The 22,804-nt window shown below is 37.3% G+C and overlaps 1 protein-coding gene across 7 annotated transcripts in view; it reads right to left on the reverse strand.

Annotated features, from left to right (window-relative positions):
- The window catches only part of ARHGAP24 (Rho GTPase activating protein 24), a 780,792-nt gene that overhangs the window by 53,872 nt on the left and 704,116 nt on the right, over positions 1–22,804 (reverse strand). For 6 of the 7 annotated variants that reach the window (XM_060147878.1, XM_060147877.1, XM_060147879.1 and 3 more), the window contains one exon: positions 16,351–16,473. In XM_060147878.1, the coding sequence (XP_060003861.1) occupies positions 16,351–16,473 (123 nt within the window). Of the gene's footprint in view, positions 1–9,258; positions 9,452–16,350; positions 16,474–22,804 lie in introns of those variants that run through there. The other variant, XM_060147884.1, reaches the window with a different exon arrangement.

Here is a 22,804-nt window from a genome sequence, read left to right on the forward strand (position 1 = left end):
CCTGAAGTTCTTTGATGCTTATTTGCCTGGGATGTTTGGTTCTATCCTGCCAAAATTGAGGAGATAGCCTTTCAGAGGCACTTATAAATTATATTAAAACATAATGTTGGGCTTCCCTGGTGGCGCAGTGGTTGAGAGTCCGCCTGCCGATGCAGGGGACGCAGGTTCGTGCCCCAGTCCGAGAAGATCCCGCATGCCGTGGAGCGGCTGGGCCCGTGAGCCATGGTCGCTGAGCCTGCCCGTCCGGAGCCTGTGCTCAGCAACGGGAGAGGCCACAACAGTGAGAGGCCCGTGTACCGCAAAAAAAACCAAAAACCAAAAAACATAATGTTAACATTTGGGAATAAATCTTACATATCTGATTTTTCACTTATTCTTTTGGACTGATACATTACATAAGGTTTCTCCCTAAATCCAGCAGAAAATCTACTAAAGATGTTCCAGTTCAACCTCTATGAGCACTACAAATGAGAACCAAACTTCCAAAATTTGGTTTTATGCAGTAATGAAAAACAAACATTCTTTTCTTAAAACTCTCAGGATTTCTTTTTTCCCCAAAACTCAAGGATGTGATAAAGGACACAGTAATTTTTGCTTTAGATGGGCACTCCGTTTTTTTTTTTTTTCTCCCCTTGTTACATATAGGCTTGCCTATATGATAAGAATTTTCTTAACAGGTATAGTAAGAAATTAAAAGCCAAAAGCCCTAACATCCTTTCATGTATTAGGTACCTAATATGCACTAAGTCCTTGACATATATTCTCTTGTTTCCATAATAAATATACAAGGTAGCTATTTTATACCTTAGGAAATTGGGCTCAGAGATATTAAATAAATCACCTAAGGTTAGTTACACAGCACCAAGTGGCAGAATGGAAGTCCATATCCAGATTTAGTCAGGCTTAAAAATCTTTGCTAGTTCCTGAATACCTGTCCTCTTCCACTTTATTTAATCCCAATTATTATGTGTCCTCATTTCCTAGTAATTTAAAATATTAATACATTCAAAAAGTGAAGAAAATAGCATATCCTTTTTGTGCTCTAAAAAATGGTAATAGTTAGGATGTATTTATGTACGCCAGGCATGGGTACTAGAAGTTTACCTGCATTTCTCTCATTTAAAACTCTCAGCATTCTATGAGGTGGGTACCACCATTTTACTGAGGACAAGATGGAAGTATAGAGTGATTAAGTAACTTGCTGAATGTCACAGGGCTGGTAAAAGATGTTGCCAGGATTTGATCAAGGCTGTTGAATTTCAGAGCCTCTGTTTGTGTATTATACAATACTGCCTAGTGGGTATAATGGCTGAAAATTGAGTTACAGAGGAAGAAACACGTCTCTTACTAGTTTTCTGACCTCAATTCCTGTCATCACACTAGAAGTGGTGATTTCTGTTGAGAAAATGGCAAATTTGGAGGGAAGTCGGGAAAAAAAAAGGAGAAGGAAAAAACTCAGCATCTTGCGCAACAAAATGATTTCCTTACTATAAAGAGCTATGCCTATTTAGCAACGAAATATGTAAAAGAGTTTAAAAAATGTAGACAGTATGTACACATACTTAGAAATTCCTGTGGGAAAAATAGTAATTTTCTGCTGTTTATCTGGTCTTGCAAAGAATTAGGTAATGATTAGATGTATACTTCCCATTCTGTAGCATTGGAAATAGAATGTCCCAAACATCTCTGACTTACAAAGGTAGATGGTGAGTTAACTTCCTGTGTGAGAATGTTTTTTTGTACAAAAAGGTAGGGGGAATTCTTTTTTAAAAGCTGCTTTAGTTAGAATTTTCTTTGAGGGAGCAGTGAAACTTCCAATTTTAAAATTAACAAAAAAGCACAAGGTCATGATCTATCCCCAGCTAGCAGCATGGAGAAAAGGACACATTGATTAGTAGATTATTAACAAGAATATTCCCTGTGGTGTGAGTCTTGTAAACAGTTCCAGCTATGTCCATTTAAATTCTCAGAGAGGTTTCACATTCCCTAACAAAACCATCCTTGGAATTTCTGCATATTTCTCCTGGAAGTATATTGATGGTGTCATGAAGCATCACTCAGGACGTGACTTTCCACTAGGCTGAGAAAGTAAATCGCACAGGTAATTTTATTATATCTGTGGGAGGCTGTTTCAACTGGAGGGAGAGACAGGAGAGAGAAAAAAATATAAAGAAAATCTAAATATCTTCAGGATTTGTGAGGTTTCTCCTTTATGTGTGATTTATATACTCAATAGCTAGAGGCAGCCTGTGATGTTTTTCAGTGTGATCTAAAAAATATACTCAAATTCTACCCACCCTAAAAGATAAATAAATACAAACTAAACATCTTTGTACTCTCTGTGCCTTGTCCCTTTATTCACTCTGCTCCTTGATTCCCAACTAAGTATAACTCTGGCTCCATTTCATCACTTTCTATCTTCTTGTCAAACTGTTACAATGTGGCCTCTGACACCGTCATTCCACTAAAAGAGCTTTTTCTATAATTACCAATAACTACCTAGTTGCCAAATCACTGACAGCCAAATTTATTTTTTGCATTACTTTATGGCTCACTCCCTTTAAATCTATCAATCTCACTCTTCTTCCTGACACTTCTCACACCTTACGTAATTCTTTCCTTCAAGAATACTCTTTTCAATCTCGATCCTCAATATTTCTTAAATGACTTTTATAGAGCTGGGTTCCCAAACCAGGCAAGTGCTGCCACAGTGATCTTCATAATATTTAAATCAGATTATGCCTCTCTTTTGCTTCATTTCTTCCCATGGTGCCCCCTGGCCAACCAAACTCTTTTTCATGAAATACAAATTCTCCACAATCTGATCTCTGCCTCTTCATCCACTATTCAAAGTAAAATGTTTAGGTAGCACCCTTTCTGTGCCAGGCACTGTGCCATATCCATGCTCATTACTGCTGCTTCCTCACAAACAACATACTCGATAACTATACTGAACTATTTGTTGTTTCCTATATGTATTATGACTTATTACATCTTCACGTCTCCTTCTAGAAGGTAGGTCCTGCTGTCATGAGCCAGCCTAGGAAAACTTATCCTGCAAGATTCGACTCGCATCCTCTCCTGTGTTAAGTCCTTACTAACATTCCCTCACCCCCATCCCAGACACAAAATTTGCTATTTTCTTCTTTGCTTTCTTAACATATTGCTTTGTAATTGTTTATTTAGATGCCTACCCATACTGGACTAGTCCCTCACCAGTCAAAAGAAGATTGTACTTTCACAATTATTATAATAAAACGATTATTTTACATTTATTATTATTGTTATAAATGATATTGGATAACAATTTATACTGTATATTTATCCTATAAACTTAAAGGAGGTTTAGGTAAATTTCCAAAAGTACTGCAGGCATAAGGACTGAACTGGGAACATGAAAGACTCCAAGGCTCATACTCCGTCTACCATAGTGTCACGGTCTGAATGTTTGTGTCCCTTCCAAACTCCTACGTTGAAAATCTAATGCCTATGGTAATGGTTTTAGGAGGTAGGGACTTGGAGAGGTGATTAGGTCATGAGGGCAGAGCCCTCATGAGTGGGATTAGTATCTTCATAAAAGGGAACCCAGAGAGCTCTCTCACTCCTTCCCTTTCAGCCCCTTGGGAATACAACAAGAAGTAGACAGTCTGCAACCCAGAAGAGGGCTCTCACCATATCCCAACCATGCTGGCCTGATCTCAGTCTTTCAACCTCCAGAACCATGAGAAATAAATTCCTTTTGTTTAGAAGCTACCCAGTCTGTGGCATTTTGTTATAGCAGCCTGAATGGATTAAGACACATAGGTAAACTCTCTTGCTCCCTGGAACTTAACACCAAAGTGGGTAAGGATTGAGTGTTCCATAAACATTTGTAGAATTAATGCATGCATTAAAATAAAATACTTCATCTCCTCAATTAGAGGAAATAAATGACTAACTCCAAGGTAAAATGAAACTTATCAAGACTTCTCAGGTTGTGGCACTGATTCCTATAAAAACGTGAAAACAAAAAAGTCTTTGATTTGTTGATGAAAAAGGCAGAAGTTAGATAACTTCTCGGTTACTACTTAAATTTTCTATTATCAGTTATTTTTCAGAGTTCCCTGTCCCTTCCGTGCCATAGATTACATGTTAAGTCATATAGATAATTTGCTTTTACTTATCCTTCTGCTTACTACAACCCTGCTAACAGAATAAGTCGCGGTGTCACCAGGATTGTAATAATATTCAATTAAAAATGAACATTTGCCCATGGTAAATGGACAAATAAAAATAAAAGACATCCAATTTAGTACAGAACTAAGAAACAAAGACAGCCAAAGCTTACTTCAGTCTGTTACTAGCACTTTCTAAGCAGCTAACAAATCTTCTATGGATAGAAAACTTAATTCAAGAAGCTCAGAATCTATAATAACCAATGAATATATGGTAAAATCTTGACTCTCCTTGTAGTCAGACTGGAGAAAAATAAAGGCTTGAAAAAAATAAGCAAGTGTAATAATGTGATAATAGTGACCCAATAGCATTGGTCTTAGACCAGCAGAGTAATTATACTCACCATTTACATCCAGGTACCAAGCCATGCAATTTACATATATTTTCTTATTTGACACTCACAAATATTCCGCAAGGACATCTCCCTTCTACAAATAGACTCAGAGATGCTAGGTGACTTGAAGTCACATATCTAGAAAGTGGTAGATCTGGGGTATAAACACAGGTGTATATGACTCTAAAAGTCTTCCTTTTCCACTATGTTATGTTAATTCAATTCAGACCTTTTTTTCCCATAGGGATGCTGACTACTCTTTTAGGATCATGTAAGAGAAAATGTCTTTCCATAAACTTCCAAAGACTAAATCTGATTTCATGTAGTTCAGATGAATCACTGCCTTTCCAGATGAGTCCATGGTGAGTCTTTTATTCATAAACTCCTCAGACTTCGTATATAATTTGTTGTAGTGCTTATTACAGATTAAGTAATTACTTATTTTATATGTTTCTTTATCTTCAAGGAATCTGTGAACTCACAGATTCCAGGAAACTTGTTTTGTTTGCCTTCTCACCCCCAAAATCACTTGGTAGATGCTCTGTAAAACTTTGACATGTGAATTAATGAGCTACTCATTTATAGCACCATTTAAAATTATATGGATTTGGATAGTAGCATTCTGTTGGACAAATCAATTTTGATAAATGTGACTACAACATATACATTAACTTTTTTATGCTTTAAGGTTAACCATCACTTAATGTATTAACATTTTCACTTATAAACATACCATCTGCATATACAGGGAAAAATAGGTTCTGAGGACAGATCAGAATACTTTAAATTACTTTAAAGAAAATGCTGGTGTTATCCACCACCTCTGTAAAGATATTCTATTTTAATTCACTACTGTCTCTGAACTAGCAGAAAAAGATAAGTAATAATACTATACTTCACCAGCCTGCAGTAGATCTTGAATCCTGGATTGAATAGACTTATTGCCATTCTTAACTTTGAGAAGAAATAAACAAATACAAATATATATTTCTTATCACAAATGTGCATAAAAGCACTTGAAAATAGCTATGAAGATAAGGTGACCAGGTGGCAGCATATAAGAAATATAGGGGCTATAGAGTAAAGAGTATAACAGGTGAACAGAGAAGGCTTGATGAAGAAGTGAGAGCCAACAATGACTTGAAGACAGTGTAGAGTGTGGACAGACTGCAGAGGAGAGAGAGCATCACTGCAGAGGGGGCACTGAACAGAGAAAAGAGGTATTACAGGAGATGGGTTCAGGGAGGAAGAGGGGATAGTCTGGGGAATTGGAAATAGTTGGAATTACTTAGAAGCCCTTGACAGTTGCAAGAAACGGGACATCCTCTTGGGAGCAATAGGGACTCATGAAAAATTTCTAAGCCGTGGAACATTGCTTGTTAGTACTGTTTCAGGAATACCAACTGGACGACGCTTTACAAATGAACTGTGTTGCAGGAATTTGTGAACAATGTTGGGGTGAAAAGAGGTGAGGATGGATGCTGTCTTGAAGAGCCACTTCTAAGGTCAAAGTACCTTGCGTGCATAAAGCCATAAAGGCACAGACAACTAAGGTGATGGAAATAGAAATGGAGCTGAAAGTATATAAAGAAGGAAGAAGCAATGGGGCATGACCACTAAGTTACTGTCTAGGGGGAAAAAAAAAGCACTGGGGAATTAATGATTCTTTATCTCCAAGAAGAGCACGACTCAGGAAAAAGACAAGATAAAGTTAGGGTTTAAAATTTTACTTTAGTATGTTCTGTGATCACAACAATCTTAAACCAGCCAGACCATTCTGACTAGAAATTAACACTGAAATCAGGACCCAAAGTGTTCCAAGTAATCAAAAGATTGATTAGGCTCTGTATATTACATAATAGTCTTATGGAGGTAAAAAATATATAGTTTCAAAATCCAAAGGGTAAAGAACACATTGTAATCTTTATCTCACCAGAACATAAATCCAAAGCACCACTCTCCCCACTTAATAGATGGCTCACAGTGCCTAGATTTTTAAAACCACTGAGAAAACATGTCCAGAGACCTTTATTAGTAGCTGAACAAAGAAACAGAGGGCAGTAAAGGACAGAAGAGGTCTGTAAGAGAAAGGAACTCAGAGCAGTGAGTTCCAACAGGCACAGCATGCAAGCTGCAATCCCACCAGGCCTCTGGAAACTTTAACTGAGCTCCCCTCTTCATTCTGAGGGCCATTCTGAAGTGCTGAGCTGCCTCTTCTGTCAGCCGACCCATAACAGTAGTAAAAAATGTTTTAAACGTGGATCAGGAAAAGCAGACGCATTACCATTTTGCACTTCTTGGTGCTTTTCCATGCTTCTTGCACCCTCCCTTTTGCTTTCATTGAAAGGACTTCAGTGGATGCTCTCCAACAGGCTTGGGAGAGGAACTCAGAAACCCCTGTCCACTTATGGAACTCCTGGAGCACCCAGGGGATTAAACAAAGCACAAAACGACACTCTCTTCTTAAGGTAGCATGGTTTGGGAACCCGGGATTGAAAGAAAAGTTCATTCTTTTCAGTGCAGGACCTTGAATAAAGATCTAACACCCTGGGCTTCACACCGCTGCTGAAAACAACGGCTAGTGTGGCACAGAAACAGCCTCGCAGCCCAGCCTCAGCCTGGCGCCTTCCTTCCCAGAACCTCACTGCCTAACTGTGGTTGAGCAGGGAGAGGGAACTTAACACAGCTGAATGCCCCCTGCACCTCCTCTCCTTTATGGTTCTGACAGTAACCAGAATGCAACTTTGTAAAATAAAAATCTGTTAATCCTTGACTCAAATGCTGAACATTCTTCAGATTACTAAGACTTTGCAGAGGCAAGGACAATAGTTTAAAAATAGCCCACAGGAGATGATAGATGGAAGCTGTTCCCCACTCTCTGGTTGCCATTTGCCAGCCCATGGGAATTTTCTTCTTTTTTTTTTTTGCAGCACTGCCTTCCCTCATTGATATTTAAGGAGAGAGCGAAGAGGACATAACGAACAGCAGTGTTAGACAGGGTTTTTGAAGACATGCTATATTCCAATATGGGAGGAGAGAAGGTGGAAAACATAAAAAACACTTTGCTCTGCATTTCGAAGATAAATTAATTGTCCCCAGAACATTTCATGTTACAAATGAGCAGTAATAACCTAGAAAAGTAGACCTTCTCTACATGTTTGGATAAACCCAATTTAGTTGCTGAGTGGTGGGAGAACCAGAAGAGGGGATGTCCTTTAAGCAATTAATCCCTAGCCTTTTTCAGTTTCTCTCATTGCCAACTTCTCTATGAATGATGCAATCTTACAGTAACCATGAAATCTCTAAAGATCTATAAAACATGAGACACATATCTCTCATTTAATTATCTTTGTGGATGAGAGAGGAATATAAAGTAACACCTGAATTCCTTGTTTATAATATATGATAATTCCTTGCTTATAATATATAATAATGATCATAGCCAGATATTAACTGCTCAAAGGAAAAGACTCAGAAGGAGCAAGGTTTAGTTTTAAAAAGTTCCCACTATATCTTGCTTTAAATATACGGTTTTTCTTCTCTTCTATTTTTTGTTGATTACTAGATAGAGAATGTTGATTAATAGGTGGCAAATTAAAGAAAAAAGGGAGAAAGAACAACCTTAGATGGGACTCAAGTCAGCTCCTGATTAAATTATTAGGTTACAGTACATGACTTTAAAATTATAATTATCTAGTTCCAATTTAAATATTCATTTGATTTAATTATTCCCATTTTAAAACAAAAGGCCATTTTAAAGTATGTTGATACAGAAACATTTTATAGAAATACTTCATTTTACCTATGTTGTACCCTTTAACTCCCCCTATACAAATCAATTCTGAAATACTTAGTTTCCTTTTTTTTTTTTTTTGCGGTACGCGGGCCTCTCACTGCTGTGGCCTCTCCCGTTGCGGAGCACAGGCTCCGGACGCGCAGGCTCAGCGGCCATGGCTCACGGGCACAGCCGCTCCGCGGCAGGTGGGATCTTCCCAGACCGGGACACGAACCCGTGTCCCCTGCATCGGCAGGTGGACTCTCAACCACTGCGCCACCAGGGAAGCCCTGAAATACTTAGTTTCTTTTATTGATCCTAAGCTTATATTTTCCCACCCCTTGTTCCTGATCCTTCATATCTTTGCCCTCTCCCAGTGCCACCTTATGATATATTTGGAAAGCCAAGGTGACTCCTATTTCTTATTAGTGTTAATCAATATGGTTCAAAGCCTCCTGAAAAGGGGTCACTACAGATAATCCGATTATTACAATTTTCTCAGTAGGGGAGGAGAGGCAAGCGCAGGCAGCCAGAACCAAACCGATGTGATGGGAGCGCTGAACGGGGACTTGAGAGGGACTCAGTTCAAGGCGGGAACAGCATGGCTGCTTGATTTGAGTCTGGGAACAGCCCAAGGTAGTCTCGGCCCCTCCCCTCGGCATGGTCCGGCCAGCTTGTTTGTTCTCCAGCAGTCAAGGTGATCCCTTTAGGACCACCGTTCTTTAAGTCCCGCCCACCTGGCCCATTCACAGGCAGTAATAAACAGATCAATAGGAACCTCGAGAAATAAGTATAGACAAGCAAAACCACACATAAACCATTCTTGTACAGTTTTAAGCTCTTGGCTTCCAAACTCCCACTTTATCTGAGCGTAAACTGACCTTAAAGCATCAGAAAGATATTTTAAAAGGACATGAACATATTATGTACCTACCTTTCCGAAAACTAAAACACCGTTTAATTCTTCTGTATGTAGTTTTAGGAATGAAAGGAGTAGACGCCAAGGCACCTGAGGGGCGCCCCCCAGTACTTCTGTCTTCAGGCATCATACAGCCCCCAAATTCTGAACCCGTTTCTGGCTCCCTTTAAAACCTGTCTCTCTGTGATATCGGGATCCCACAGCTACTCCTTCTCATGTTTGTTTATTTGTTGAAGTGCTGTTTCCTAGAACTTGAAGATTTTGATCATCCAGGTCCTGAATCAGGGATAAGTTACCACCTCTCATTTACTTCTTTTTGGCAAAAAAGTTCCTTTTTTCTTGCCTAATCCCGGGAGTTTTTGAGGTTTTTTTAATTACTTTTTTTGTTTCTGCAGACATTCCAAAATGTCACAGCAAAAAGAACCACAGCAAGCAAGCGGCACCTCCCATTCCAACAGCAGACTTTTCTTTCTTTTTTTTTTTTTATTAAGAACTGTCTTCTCAGCTGGAACTGGGGGGACTGAGATTCTCTGGAAAGGTCAGCAAATAGCTGTGAGCAGGGGAAAGAGGAACAATGACCAAAAGGCCCCTGAGGGATATTTCAGTACTGTCCTTGCTGGCTCCTTTTATCTGAGCAAAAGGGGAGGCAGATAATGGCACCTTCTCCAGAAAGCATTTCGGTGCATGACAGATTCTTTTCAAAGAACTCCCCTGTTCCTTTTATAGCACCCCTCAGCCTTTGATGCTCTCTGCGGGCTTCTCCCTTCGGTCTTCAAACTCCCGGGGCTCCCGAGGGAATCGCCACGTCAGAACAGTCCAGTGCCCGTTTCGGGAGAGGCTCCTCCTCGGATCCGTGTAGGAAGCAGCTCTGCAGGGAGTTTCTCCCCCGCTAGTCCAGTTCCTGCTCCCCTTTTCTCAAAGAGAGCTGGGCGGGAGCTGGCAGGGCTGCAGCTGCCTCGTCACCACGCTGTGGCTGCGGCTGCCTTCAGTGCCCGCCGGTCACATGCAGCAGGTGCAGTCACAACAGTGTGAGGGGAGCAGGGAGAGTGCCCCGCGGCCGCCTGAACCCCTTGTTTCTTCCTTTGCCTTTGCAGTGACTCCCCTGCCGGCTCTGGTCTTGTACATACCTTTACAGCTGGCTGCCTCAGTCCCTCCAGAAACCAAACAGCCCCAAACCAGCCCCGAGGGGGTCAACTTTTTGCCCCTTCCTTTCTGCATTTATTCTCTTCCTATACAAGATTTTTTTTTTCAGATACTTTGCAACTGAATCTATTTGTGAGTGCTGATGTAAATGTGCATATCGTTAAAACATATGTGTGTGAAATAGAAAACTGTTCAAAATTTAGCAGCAAAGATTCTGCAGGTATAACCACAAAACAAGTTAACTCATATGTGTGTGTGTTTCTACGTTTTTATACATATGTATTTGTCTGGCTATGGTTTTCGAACCAATCCTGCTTTCATCTTCTCCCCTGATCGTGCATGCACCCGCTGCACCCCAGCCCCTATGTCTACCAACACCCTTGGTCCCAGTCACTGAACAATTTACTCACTGGGTTAATCATTCATCCACCTGGCTGTTCCATGAGCACATTTGGAATGCTAGTGCTTTAACCCCAACTGACCCCTAAGGCCTCTGGGTACCTTCCTAGCTATTTAGCAGGAGCATTAAAAAAAGCTGTGAAGAGTATTAAAAAGATACTCCCTTCAGAAACATCATTACTCTGACTAGCATGCCCAGATAGGTAAAATTTTGTCACTGAGGGAATCATTATTATTTCTGCCCCATGGTTCGACCATTGTTTTTGATTTCTGTGTCACAGCAGGCTGCTAGGAAAATAAGGAACTGTGAAGTATAACTCAGTCCCACCAAGATAGTGGCAGCACTGGACAAGAGGCACCTTGGCCCACTGAAAACATCACTTCTCTGAGCATTGGTATGGAGGGAACACATGTGATCGCAGGACTTTGGAGTTGGAATGAATCTTAGTTAAAAGAGTTTTGTCCAACGTTATTTCACAAGTGAGGAACCTAAAGGTGAGGGGGTAATATCACTTACCACAGATCACACAGTGGTCTGTGTCAGAGGCAAGACCACACAGCTTCTTAATTAACCACTGCTTGCCCATGTGCTAATTACTCATCATGAGGATTATTCACATTCAGTATTTTTACTGCCTTGGTAAGTCTCTGACTCAACTCTTTTCATAAGGAGACAGAAATATACAGGAAGGACCTGATTTTGTTAGCAGCTAAAGTTAGGCTATGCCCTCAGATCTAATGAACAATTAATGAATTTTCACCCTCCCCAGATCCTGGGCTGGGTAATTCCATATACATTGCCTCAAAAACAATCCAACAGAAGCCCAGTGAAAAAGACAAGAATAACCCAAACAAACAAAAACAGAACCCTAAACGTTTCCAAAGTTAAATACATGTTTTGACATCCCAACTTCTGGATTGGACTTTTAAGCAGAAACCATGTGCTTCTCAGCATCATTAATAGGGAAGCATCTGTTTACAGGGGGGTTGATCAGATAAATGAAAGTTGAGGTATCTAGATTCAATACTGAACTAAGTTATCAGGCTTGGCTGTTAAGAGAGGGTGTCTACATTTTGCATTTCCCCTGGTTCCCCTCCTTCATCTATTTGTAGGAACTTTGTTTTTTTTCATAAAAAGAAATATCAAAGCCCTATATTTTATGATTTCACTTAACAGTTTTTAATTTCTAAATATTGAAAAACTAAGCAAACTCCTCATGTGTCACCTATGTTTTAATCAAACGTCTAATATTGAAATAGTAAAGAGGGAATATCTTACATGTATAAACAACCTGAATAAGCTTCAGTGCCTCATGAAAAACTTTAACTATTTAGAAACACAGGTTGTAGAACTGCAATATAGACACTGAAATGCCCTCTCTACAATAAACACATTTAAAATGTATCCGGAGGTGGTATACAGAGCTTGATAAATCAGGATGAAAAGTCACCTTCCAAATGTCTTTACAGATGCCATTTAATCAACAACCACAACAATCTTTGAGCAGTGGGAAGGAGGTTGGAAGCCCATAGGTTTTTATTTAGGATTAACTGTCTTGGATTCTATGACTAAGATAGGAAGGAGAAATGTATTCTCTAATGAAAATCAATTATGACAATTCAGGAGTTTTTTTAGCAGCTTTACTGAGATATAATTCACATATCATAGAATTCTCCTGTTTAAAGTGTACAATTCAATAGTTTTTAATATACTCAGATATATGCAACGGTCATCACAGTTAACTTTAGAACATTTTATCACCTAAAAAAAGATCTCATATGTTTTGGCTACCAACCCACTGCAAACTCCTTATTTTCCCATCCCAGTCCTAAGCAATCACAAATCTACTTTCTGTCTCTGGATTTCTCTGTTCTGTACTTTCTTATAAATAGAACGAGATATATATATATATATATATATATATATATATATATATATATATATATATATATAGTCTTTTCTGACTGGCTTCTTCCATCTAGCACAATGTTTTCAACGTTCATTCACGTTGTAGCATGCATCAATACCTCATTCTTTTTATGGCTGAACAATCCATTGTATGACTATACCACTTTCTGTGTATCTATTTGTCCATTGATGGACATTTGGGTGTTTCTACTTATTGGCATTTAGGAATAATACTGCTATAAATATTGATGTGCAAGTTTCTGTGTGGACATACATTTTTCATTTCTCTTGGGTATATACCTAAAAGTACAAATGTTGGGTCATATGGTAGCTCTATGTTTAATCATCTGAGGAACTGTCAGACTGTTTTCTAAAACAGCTACATTTTAAATTCCCATTACCAATATGGGGGGGGGTTCAATTTCTCCACATCCTTGCCAATACTTGTTATTACGGAACTGTTTGATTCTAGCAATCCTAGTGTGTATGAAAGAAATGGTATCTCACTGTGCTTTTGATTTGTATTTCCCTGATGGCTAATAATGCTGAGCATCTTTTCATGTGCTTATTGGCCATTTGTATATTTTCCTTACAGAAATGTTTATTCAGATTCTTTGCCCATTTTTAAATTGATTCTAATTGGGTCAAAATTTTGATTTGTCTTTAGTTTTGAGTTGTTAGTTATTTACATATTATGGGTAGAAGTCCAAAATCAGACATATGATCTGGACATACTTTCCTCCCATTCAATGGGTTGTCTTTTCACTTTCTTGATGGTATTAATTCAGATATTTTTGAAGAACTCAACTATATTCATCCTACTTGTCAACTTTTAAACACTTTTATTTTTCATATACTGAAGAATATACTATCAATAAGGCATGGACTTGTAATTGTGGGTTTTTCACTACCATAGTAGAAGTAATAGATCAGCTATTGTACAATAAAGCAGGAAGAAGCTCATAGTGAAAACACACGAGTTTTCTTCCTACTTATGTTACTCACAGTATGACACTTGGCAAGTCATTCATTCTCTCTGGGTCTTAACGACCTAATCTACAAAATGTGAGGCTGAACTAATTGAGTGGTTTTAAAATATTCTTGGGGAGGGGGAAGAGTAAGCTGGGACAAAGTGAGAGAATGGCACGGACATATATACACTACCAAATGTAAACTCGATAGCTAGTGGGAAGCAGCCGCATAGCACAGGGAGATCAGCTCAGTGCTTTGTGCCCACCTAGAGGGGTGGGATAGGGAAGGTGGGAGGGAGGGAGACGCAAGAGGGAGGAGATATGGGGATATATGTATATGTATAGCTGATTCACTTTGTTATACAGCAGAAACTAACACACCATTGTAAAGCAATGATACTCCAATAAAGATGTTAAAAAATAAATAAATAAAAATAAAGTAAAATATTCTTAATTGGTGAAAAACTTATTTTTAATGAAATACTAAGTGGAACCCCAATACATAAATAAAATGTTTCTCAGTCATATAAATTTATTGTTTACAACTCAAATTTGTAACATTTCTTTAAAATTCAATCAGTAAGTATAGAGGGGCTATATTAATACAAACATTTGAAACATGAGATTATGGGTGACGTTTGCAATTTTCTATCAGGGTCAGCATTCGGTTTGGTTGTGTATTCTCTTAACAACTTTAGGAAATTCCGATATCAGATGAATTACAAAAGATTTCTTGCAAATTGAATGAGTACTTTAAGAGCTTGCCTTACAATCTCATTAACACTCTTCAATTAAAGCAAAGAGGGCAGGAGAAGATTTATTCTTCAGGGTATTGTTTCTGTTGTAAGTGCTCTATGCTAAAATATATCTCTTTAAAAGTAAATTTGAATCAGCATTTGCAAAATCCCTGAAGCACATTCTGCAGGATAAAGTATACAAACCAATCAGCTACTAGAGTATTCCTTCCAGGTTCATAAATTTGAAGGTTAACACATAGATCCCACTAGGATCACCTGTGATACTCCTGTGCTGATAGGACCTCCTGTGGCCACTGATTTGGTGAAGTAAACTGGATCTCATTCATTTTTCTTGAGAAAAAGACAGATGGAAGAGGAGGAATGGGAGAAAATAATCCTTGATAGAAATAATACTTCAACAAAAGTACCACTTTCAGCAGATATTAAGAATCTTCCTGAACTCAGGAGCCTCAGAAACCTGATAATGGAGGGGAAACAGGAAATTTGAAAAGACATATCCTTAGGCTTCCCCAAAAATCCTTGACCCTGAGGGTAGCAGAAGACCTCTCGCAGCTGAGTATCTATCTCTCATGAATAGTCATGATGAAGACCTCTCTGCTAAGGCACTGGGATGGGATCTCAGCCCACCGGCCTCTTCAAACATTTTGAAGTCACTTACTAACCATTTTAGTATATGAATAGGGCGACCATACAAGCTGTCACCCAAACTAGAACACCGTGAGAGTGAGAGGTAGCACTGTCGAAAATTAGCCTGGGACAACAGTAGTAAACTACACTGTTACGAGGCAAACTGGGATGAATGGTCACCCCGGTTAGGAACCTCCCCCTTCCCCAAGAGGAGATCTTGCTAAAGGACAGGCAGTTTGCAGACATGTACCACTACTCTTGTAAAATATCAACATGTCTTCCATGAATCTTTACTATTTTAAGTTTAACTTAACTTTTCAACTTTTTAAACTAAGCTTTTGAAGTTATTCTAAAATGTAAAGAGGTCAGTCAGCTTAAGAAACATCGGATATGTTAAGGGAAAAAAAAAATCACTTCTGAATTCAGGGGGCTGACAATATGCAAAAGAGAATATAAAATAAATATGAAAGTTCTAATTGCTTTAATAGATATGAATTTGATTTATATCATTTATTTTAGTTACATCAACATAAAATAACTAGGCTTTACATTCTTGGAAATACATGTTGGTTATAGATGAATATTTTGGGGTCCTTATCTATTTGGTTCCATTTATTGGATTTTTCTTTAAATATGTTTTCTGTTTATATCACTCTATATTACTTGATAGAAAAGATCACACCTTTTATCCTTCCTTCTTCCTTTTAGCTCTATTCATAGCACCATGTAGCTTATTCTTCACATGATATATTCTCTACACTGTATTAGCTAACAATTTTAAAAGAAACTTATTATCAAATCCACAAATACTTTCCTGATTGCAAAGTTGCAAAGCTTTTTTTTTTTTTTGTCACTCTGATTAGCAGCATATTTTCATCCAATGCTTTGCCACTCCTCTTTGATACCACTGAGCATCTGGGGGCTGAAATCTCTTCCAAAACTAATAGTCAAAATGTTTTTTTGCCCTGTATCTACAGGTTATTAACTAATCTACATTTATGATATGAGGCTCATAACTATGTATTATTAGTAAAATGGAACATCCAAGATAAAAGAAAAATATTATCCCTTTTTATAATTCAAAATATTCGTGGAAGAAGGTTGGTTATTAATGATATTTGATCTAAACTGAACTTCTAGGAGTTACTTAGATATGTGACTACAAATAAATTAGTAGTTTACTATTTATTTTAACATTCATCCAATTGAAAGTAGGTGCTGATAGTGACACGGGCTGGGGGAAAAGATGAACAGTTTTGGCCTACCTTTCTGTTTTTCCATGATTTTAAAATACACTCACCTCCTCCAAACGGTCCCCATATGACTCGGCGGATGGATTTGACCCAGTCTTCCATATCATTCTGGGTGCTCGCCATAAGGAGGTAGCTCTCATGATTTGCTGTCATCCGATCTCGATCACCTCCTGTAAGAAGACAGGAACATTAACACGTGAGTATGTGCTCAGCCGAAGATTCCCCATCAGCAGCCTCCTAGTGAATCCCTGAAACATAAACTGTACCTAATGTAGCTAGCACTAGGTTCTACCCAATGAATCAGAAATATTTACCATGGTTTCATCATGGGAAAAAAAAAATCTGCTTAGAAGGGAAAGGCTCTTATGTTTCCAAGAGAAAGCCAGCAAACAAATGTCATTCCCCAAACAAAGCCTAGCTTTTTGTCCTAGCAACAACCCATAGGCCTGTATTAACTCATAATCCAATCTATTCACACCGTACTGCTGAATAGGGAAAAATAGCAAAAGCAAAATGAAAGATGGAGAAATGGTCCGCAGAGCCTGAGTTTTCATTCCAAGCAAGCGCAGAACAGTCCGAGTCTGCTCAGCGCACACAGTGAGGCCACCGGGGGCATCATGGTTGGGTACAAATGGCCCTGCCACCTAAGGGTTAGCTTTAGGAAACCCCAGCAGTACCTCCTTGCTTGCTGGTTTCTCCTATCAGCCCCGCTCCCCACCCCGTCACTGGTCGAAAACAACTCATACACTTTAAAACCTTTATAATCTCTAAAATCAACTTTGAAATGCTGGAGATCTATAAAGCATTTTTATGCTTAAAGGAGCATTTCTGAAAACAAGTATCAGTGACTGCACTACTTCATTCTCTTTGAAAAAACTAGTGTGGTTCACAGAAGGAATAATTAAGAAAATGGACCATTAAGTATTATTTAACTGAATTCTGATAATATTTCAGCATTATACTGACTGCTAAGGTGCTCAAATAATCTATGAACAATTTAATTTTCACTAAGTGCTGTAAACTTGCAGCCTTGGGTTGGACTAATTCATATCGAAGTGTTTTGTTTGTTTAAGACATTGTCGTTTGTTTTTAAGTGGATCAGAACAGATGCCAACTGTTCTAATTCACAGTCCTTCAGTTCTGAGAGCCAAGTACCGCATGTTGCAACTGAAGGGGCTCAAAAACAATCTCCTTTGTGAGGAGCGTGCAGCCTCCAACAGGCCCCGCACTTCCTATTCTTTCACATCCAATCTCATTCACAAAGCTCTGAAAACTCTAGGCATTTGAGTTTGTGATCTCTGAATTTTATACAAATGTCCTAGGTTGAGAAATACAACTCTTCTAGCATTGATGCTAATTAACAGAACAGGTGCAAGGTCAGAGAAGTGAAATAACTTTAAGCCAACCAGCTGAATAGCCAGCATTGGTGTTTTACATTTCAATACAACTGAATTTGGGGGTGGCGTGGGTGAGGGATGCCATCAAATCAGTTCCCTAATGTTTACAGATCTCTTGAATAAACAAGATGAGCCTTCTCACTTTAAAGAGAACATATCACTATTTGGGAAACAATGACTTTCTTACACCTCTAGGTCTAGCCTAGGTCAATCATCACTCTAAGCAATTTATGTCTGAAAAAGCATAGGCTCAGGAAATCAGAGAAAACCCTTCTGAAATCGCAATTCTATATTATATTAGCTGTTTAACTTCTGGGAAAGCAACTTCTGGAAACTCAGTATCTTTAGTCATGCTTTAGAAATAATAATCCCTATCTAGTAAATTTTTGTGAGAATTAAATGAAATGAAGTTTACTAGCACTATGTTAGGCTAAAAGAGAAATTCTGTAAATATTAATTCAGTCTCATTTAACTGCCTCCCATATCTACAAATGCAAAAAGGACATATTATATTTAATTTGACCTCAGAGACATACAATTAGTGTAGTATGCTAGTGAGTGCTTGGGAACAATTAGTCAATAATACACATATACAGGAGTTTTTATAGAAGGCTGTCTTTCTTTGATATATAACAATGCACATTAAAGTTGTATACTGTGCATGTAGGAAAATTTGCCACACATTAACATGCATATGCATGGCTGTACGACATATAAGTCGCAGAAATAAATAAATGACAAAAGAAAAAGATGCTTTGCTTGGCGTGGCACAGTACTAAAATTTATTCTGTTTTCTGATCCACCTGTAAAAAATTACCATTTTGAGATCAGAATATTTTAATTATTGTCTTTGCCTGGAGGATGCTTAGCAATTCAGACAGTTATACCCTGCTGTGTCACTCCCAGCCCCAGCAGAAACAGTCCTAGTAATGAGAGTGAGTGACAGCCACTGGAGTGTGTTTCTGCCTGAAAGCAGGGAAAAAAGAGAATTATAAGCACAACTGGCCATTATCCCCTGACTTTTCATTTGATTCCCTATCTCTGCCAATGATGCTGTGTGTCTGACCCCTGAATCTCACTTCGACTGCCAATCACAGATATGAAATTCTCATCTGTGAATTTCATCCATGGATATAGATCTTGATTCCTCAGTGAATTAGCAAAAGACAGGGAGAAGATTTAGAAAAACTTTTTTCTATGAGTCTCAGTGTAAATAATAGACTCATTGCTAAGAATGTGATTAAAACAATTGGAGACATTTATATAGATATGAACTAAATTCTCCGTACTAAGGTTACATGATTTCTAACTGGAGAAGCCATTTGTTCTAATTCATAATCCTTCAGTTCTGAGAGTCTGGTATTGAGCCTTGCAATTGAAGGGGCTCCAAAACAATTTATTAAATGTATAATTTGATAAATGAATAAACTCAATATTGACTTTCAGCCACATGGATCAAGCTTCACTCTGTTTGTTAATCCTTTACGGGGCTTAATGTTCGATTTACCTATTTGTGAATCTAAAATTCTTTCCAAAGGTGAAATTTTAAAAAGCAACCTTAAGATGTAATTATCACTGGAGTGAAAGTATCATAGTCATCTTCAATCCATATATATGTGTATATAAGTATGTATATATTATAACCAGTATACATTTTCCACTCTTAATTTCTGCTTGAACATAAATATCTATGCAGTGTTATTTTTATTTTTTAATACTACTCTAGATGATGGTGGATTTGCACACATTTTAAAAGACACAATGTATCAGTAAATTGTATACACCTTCTAGATGTTAGCTCGGGTTGGTAGCAATGCTTTGGTGCTAGGGTTAACACTTCAAGCGTCTGTGATTTTAAGTTAACCAAGTAGGTCACATCATTCAATCTTATTTGTTTATATGTAATTGAAAGTATGTGTACATTTCATTGGGATCTTCTATATATTTGCATTTGATATCAATTTTTGCCTTCCCAGAAATAAATTCTCTGAAATAAAATACCTGGCATGATTAACTTTTGCAAAAATTAAAAAGTAGATTAAGAAAAGCCTAGTGAATTTAATAGATTAAGAAAAAGCTTAATGTAAAATTTAAGAATAGGTTAAAGAAATCTACATTAAAGTAGATGCACAGTTAATTCAAAAAAGAAATACAAATATTTAGCATATGAAAATTTCAACTCCTCTTATAATTACAAAATAATAATTAAAAGATAATCATATTTTTGATGAAAAGCTTTGCAAAGATTTTTAAATATTTAGGAAAAATATTGGCAATGGTATGCTAAGATATACATGCTCATTGCTTATAGGAGTATGGATAATATTCCTTATGATGCAATCACTACAATAGGATTTTGAAGAATATTTATTAATATGAGCTTTTATTATACACAAGGAAATATACAAATTTTATATATATGGTATCTATTTTCATACAGGTAAAAAGTCAGATAAATAAGATACTAGGTTGAAAAACACAATAATTTTAACAATGATTACTGTGAATGCTAGGATTGGAAATTATTTTGCTCTCCTTTGGTACTTTTCTGTATTTTCCAGATGTTCAACCAAGTGTTGTTTTATAATGCATGCATTATTCCAGATGTTCTAACATGTGTTAGTTTATCAGCAAAAAAAAAATTATTGAAAAGAACAAATGATAAGAACTGTATGGTCATGAAAGCACTAATCAATAAAAAGCCAAGGTGCGCTGGAAGACAATTATTGCTAACTCCACTCAGTGTTGCTTAAAATTGTTTGGTTTTGAATTCTCACTAATTTACCTACAACCTCTTCTCCCTCTTTCCCCAAATACATCTCTGAGTACATTCCCAAGGGAAGATTTGGGACAGGAGACCAGCGTTGCTCAAAGTACAGACTACGTCACATAACTAGGACTTTCTCAGTGAAATAGACTGCTATTTTTCTTAACGAATATATTTTTAAAAATATTTTACTGAATTTCTTGTGTGGAAATTTCTAAAAATAGTTACCTAAGTAGATTTTTTTCTTTGGAAAAAAATAATTGTAAATTGTCAAAATTATGAGCTAAAAAGCAAAACAATTAATCAGAAGTGAAGTATTATATGTGTATCATATAAAGATGTGTATCATATTTTAAAGCTATACAGTGAATTACTTGTTTGTGCTTAAACTTTAAAACAAGTTGCTCAAGGAAAACTGTGGTCACCAAAATTTAGGTTCAGTTTCCAAGCAAAATTCATGGTACAGACCTGAGGATATTTCAGTGAACACCTCTGATACTGTTAATAATTTCAAGGGCAAAACATTTCCTTATTTCCAATTACAAATCAGGTCAAAACTAACCCTAGTGTACTACCCATTTAATTAGAGCTTACAGAAAAATATTTAAATGTTCTAAGTAGGGTTATCAATTTTTACTCATACCATTGCAAGGTCTTAATTTTTTAAGCATTATTTCCTTCAAAACAGTTTGAGTCTTCAATAATAGTAGAGCTCTAATGATAAATTGCAAGATATAAAGTAAATTCTGAAGCATATCTGTGGAAAATTACTGAGATAGAAAAACATTTTTTCCCTTTTATGGAGAACGATACTTGGAAAACAACCAGTGTTATGTGAAGTACAAGCAAAAAAAATTGTAAGTTTCTATGGATGCTATCACCTCTTAGTAAACAACAACAATAATAAAACAGCATATAATTTACAAAATAAAGCCAGAGAACAAATTGGCCTCACATTCAACATCATATTTTTTTCATACTGTCTCATGCATTATAGAGATATTGTTCTCTGAAAATTAAGGGTTTGGGGATGCTCTGCTAATCAAATTTTTTCCAAGTATTTCTTCCTCAAAGGTTAATTTCAAAAATATCAGAATGGCAAAATTTCAATGCATTTTGTCAACAGAAAATTTGCATTAATCTTTAATGAGATTTTGAAAATTTTAAAACCCTTAAACCAGAAAATGAGAATTAATTAAGGCCAGTGGCTGTAATCATCATTCTGTTTGTAGTTTGCCGTCAGTACACAACAAACACATTACTAAACGTTGTCTTACGTTATAATAAAATTAACGTTACATTTTAATTTCATAAATACTTTATAATACTGTTTTACATACTTCCTATACGCCTTTCTAGGTTATAATCTCTTTTTAAGAAGGAATCATCCAACAACATATAGCTACATTATGTTTAAGCTAAAAGTAACTATAAATGTACATTTGTCAACTGATTATAGATTGATTGATATTTATTAATTATGGTAGATTTCTTTTTCCTTTTTTAAAATTAATTAATTAATTAATTAATTTTTGGCTGCATTGGGTCTTTGTTGCTGTGCGTGGGCTTTCTCTAGTTGCAGTGAGCAGGGGCCACTCTTCATTGCAGTGCATGGGCTTCTCATTGTGGTGGTTTCTCTTGTTGCAGAGCATGGGCTCTAGGAACATGGGCTTCAGTAGTTGCAGCACACGGGCTCAACAGTTGTGGTGTGTGGGCTCTGGGGCATGTGGGCTCAGTAGTTGTGGCGCACAGGCTTAGCTGCTCCACAGCATGTGGGACCTTCCTGGACCAGGGATCGAACCCATGTCCCCTGCGTTGGCAGGCGGATTCTTAACCACTGTGTCACCAGGGAAGTCCCAATTATGGTAGATTTCTAATAATTAAATTTAGAAATGATTTATTGGGAGTCTGTGTACTTGACTACAGATATAGAAAGCACTGACCTAAAAATTCTATACCGTACAAATTATTTCTGATTGCCTTTCTACAAACTTCACTATAAGAAATGTCCAAATATGTGAATGTTAGAGCAACAGTGCTGTCTGGATCAAATTGCAAAAACAAATATGTGCTTATAAAGAAGTACTGAAAAATGGTTAAGAGTTAGGACAGTGAAAGCAGACTCCTCAAGTTCAAATTACTCATTGACTAGCTGGGAGATCCCTCAGCTTTAACTGAGGGTGATGAGTACCTGCTTCACAGTATTATTGTGTATTAGTCTGATGAATAATACCATAAAATATCTTGTATAGTGCTTGCGACATACAATGCTCTGCTGTCGTTGTTATTGCCATGTATAATAATTTTGATACTAAATATTTGGATAAATTAAATATT

The sequence above is a fragment of the Lagenorhynchus albirostris genome, chromosome 4 (assembly GCF_949774975.1).
Source record: "Lagenorhynchus albirostris chromosome 4, mLagAlb1.1, whole genome shotgun sequence".
NCBI classification, from domain to species: Eukaryota; Metazoa; Chordata; class Mammalia; order Artiodactyla; family Delphinidae; genus Lagenorhynchus; species Lagenorhynchus albirostris.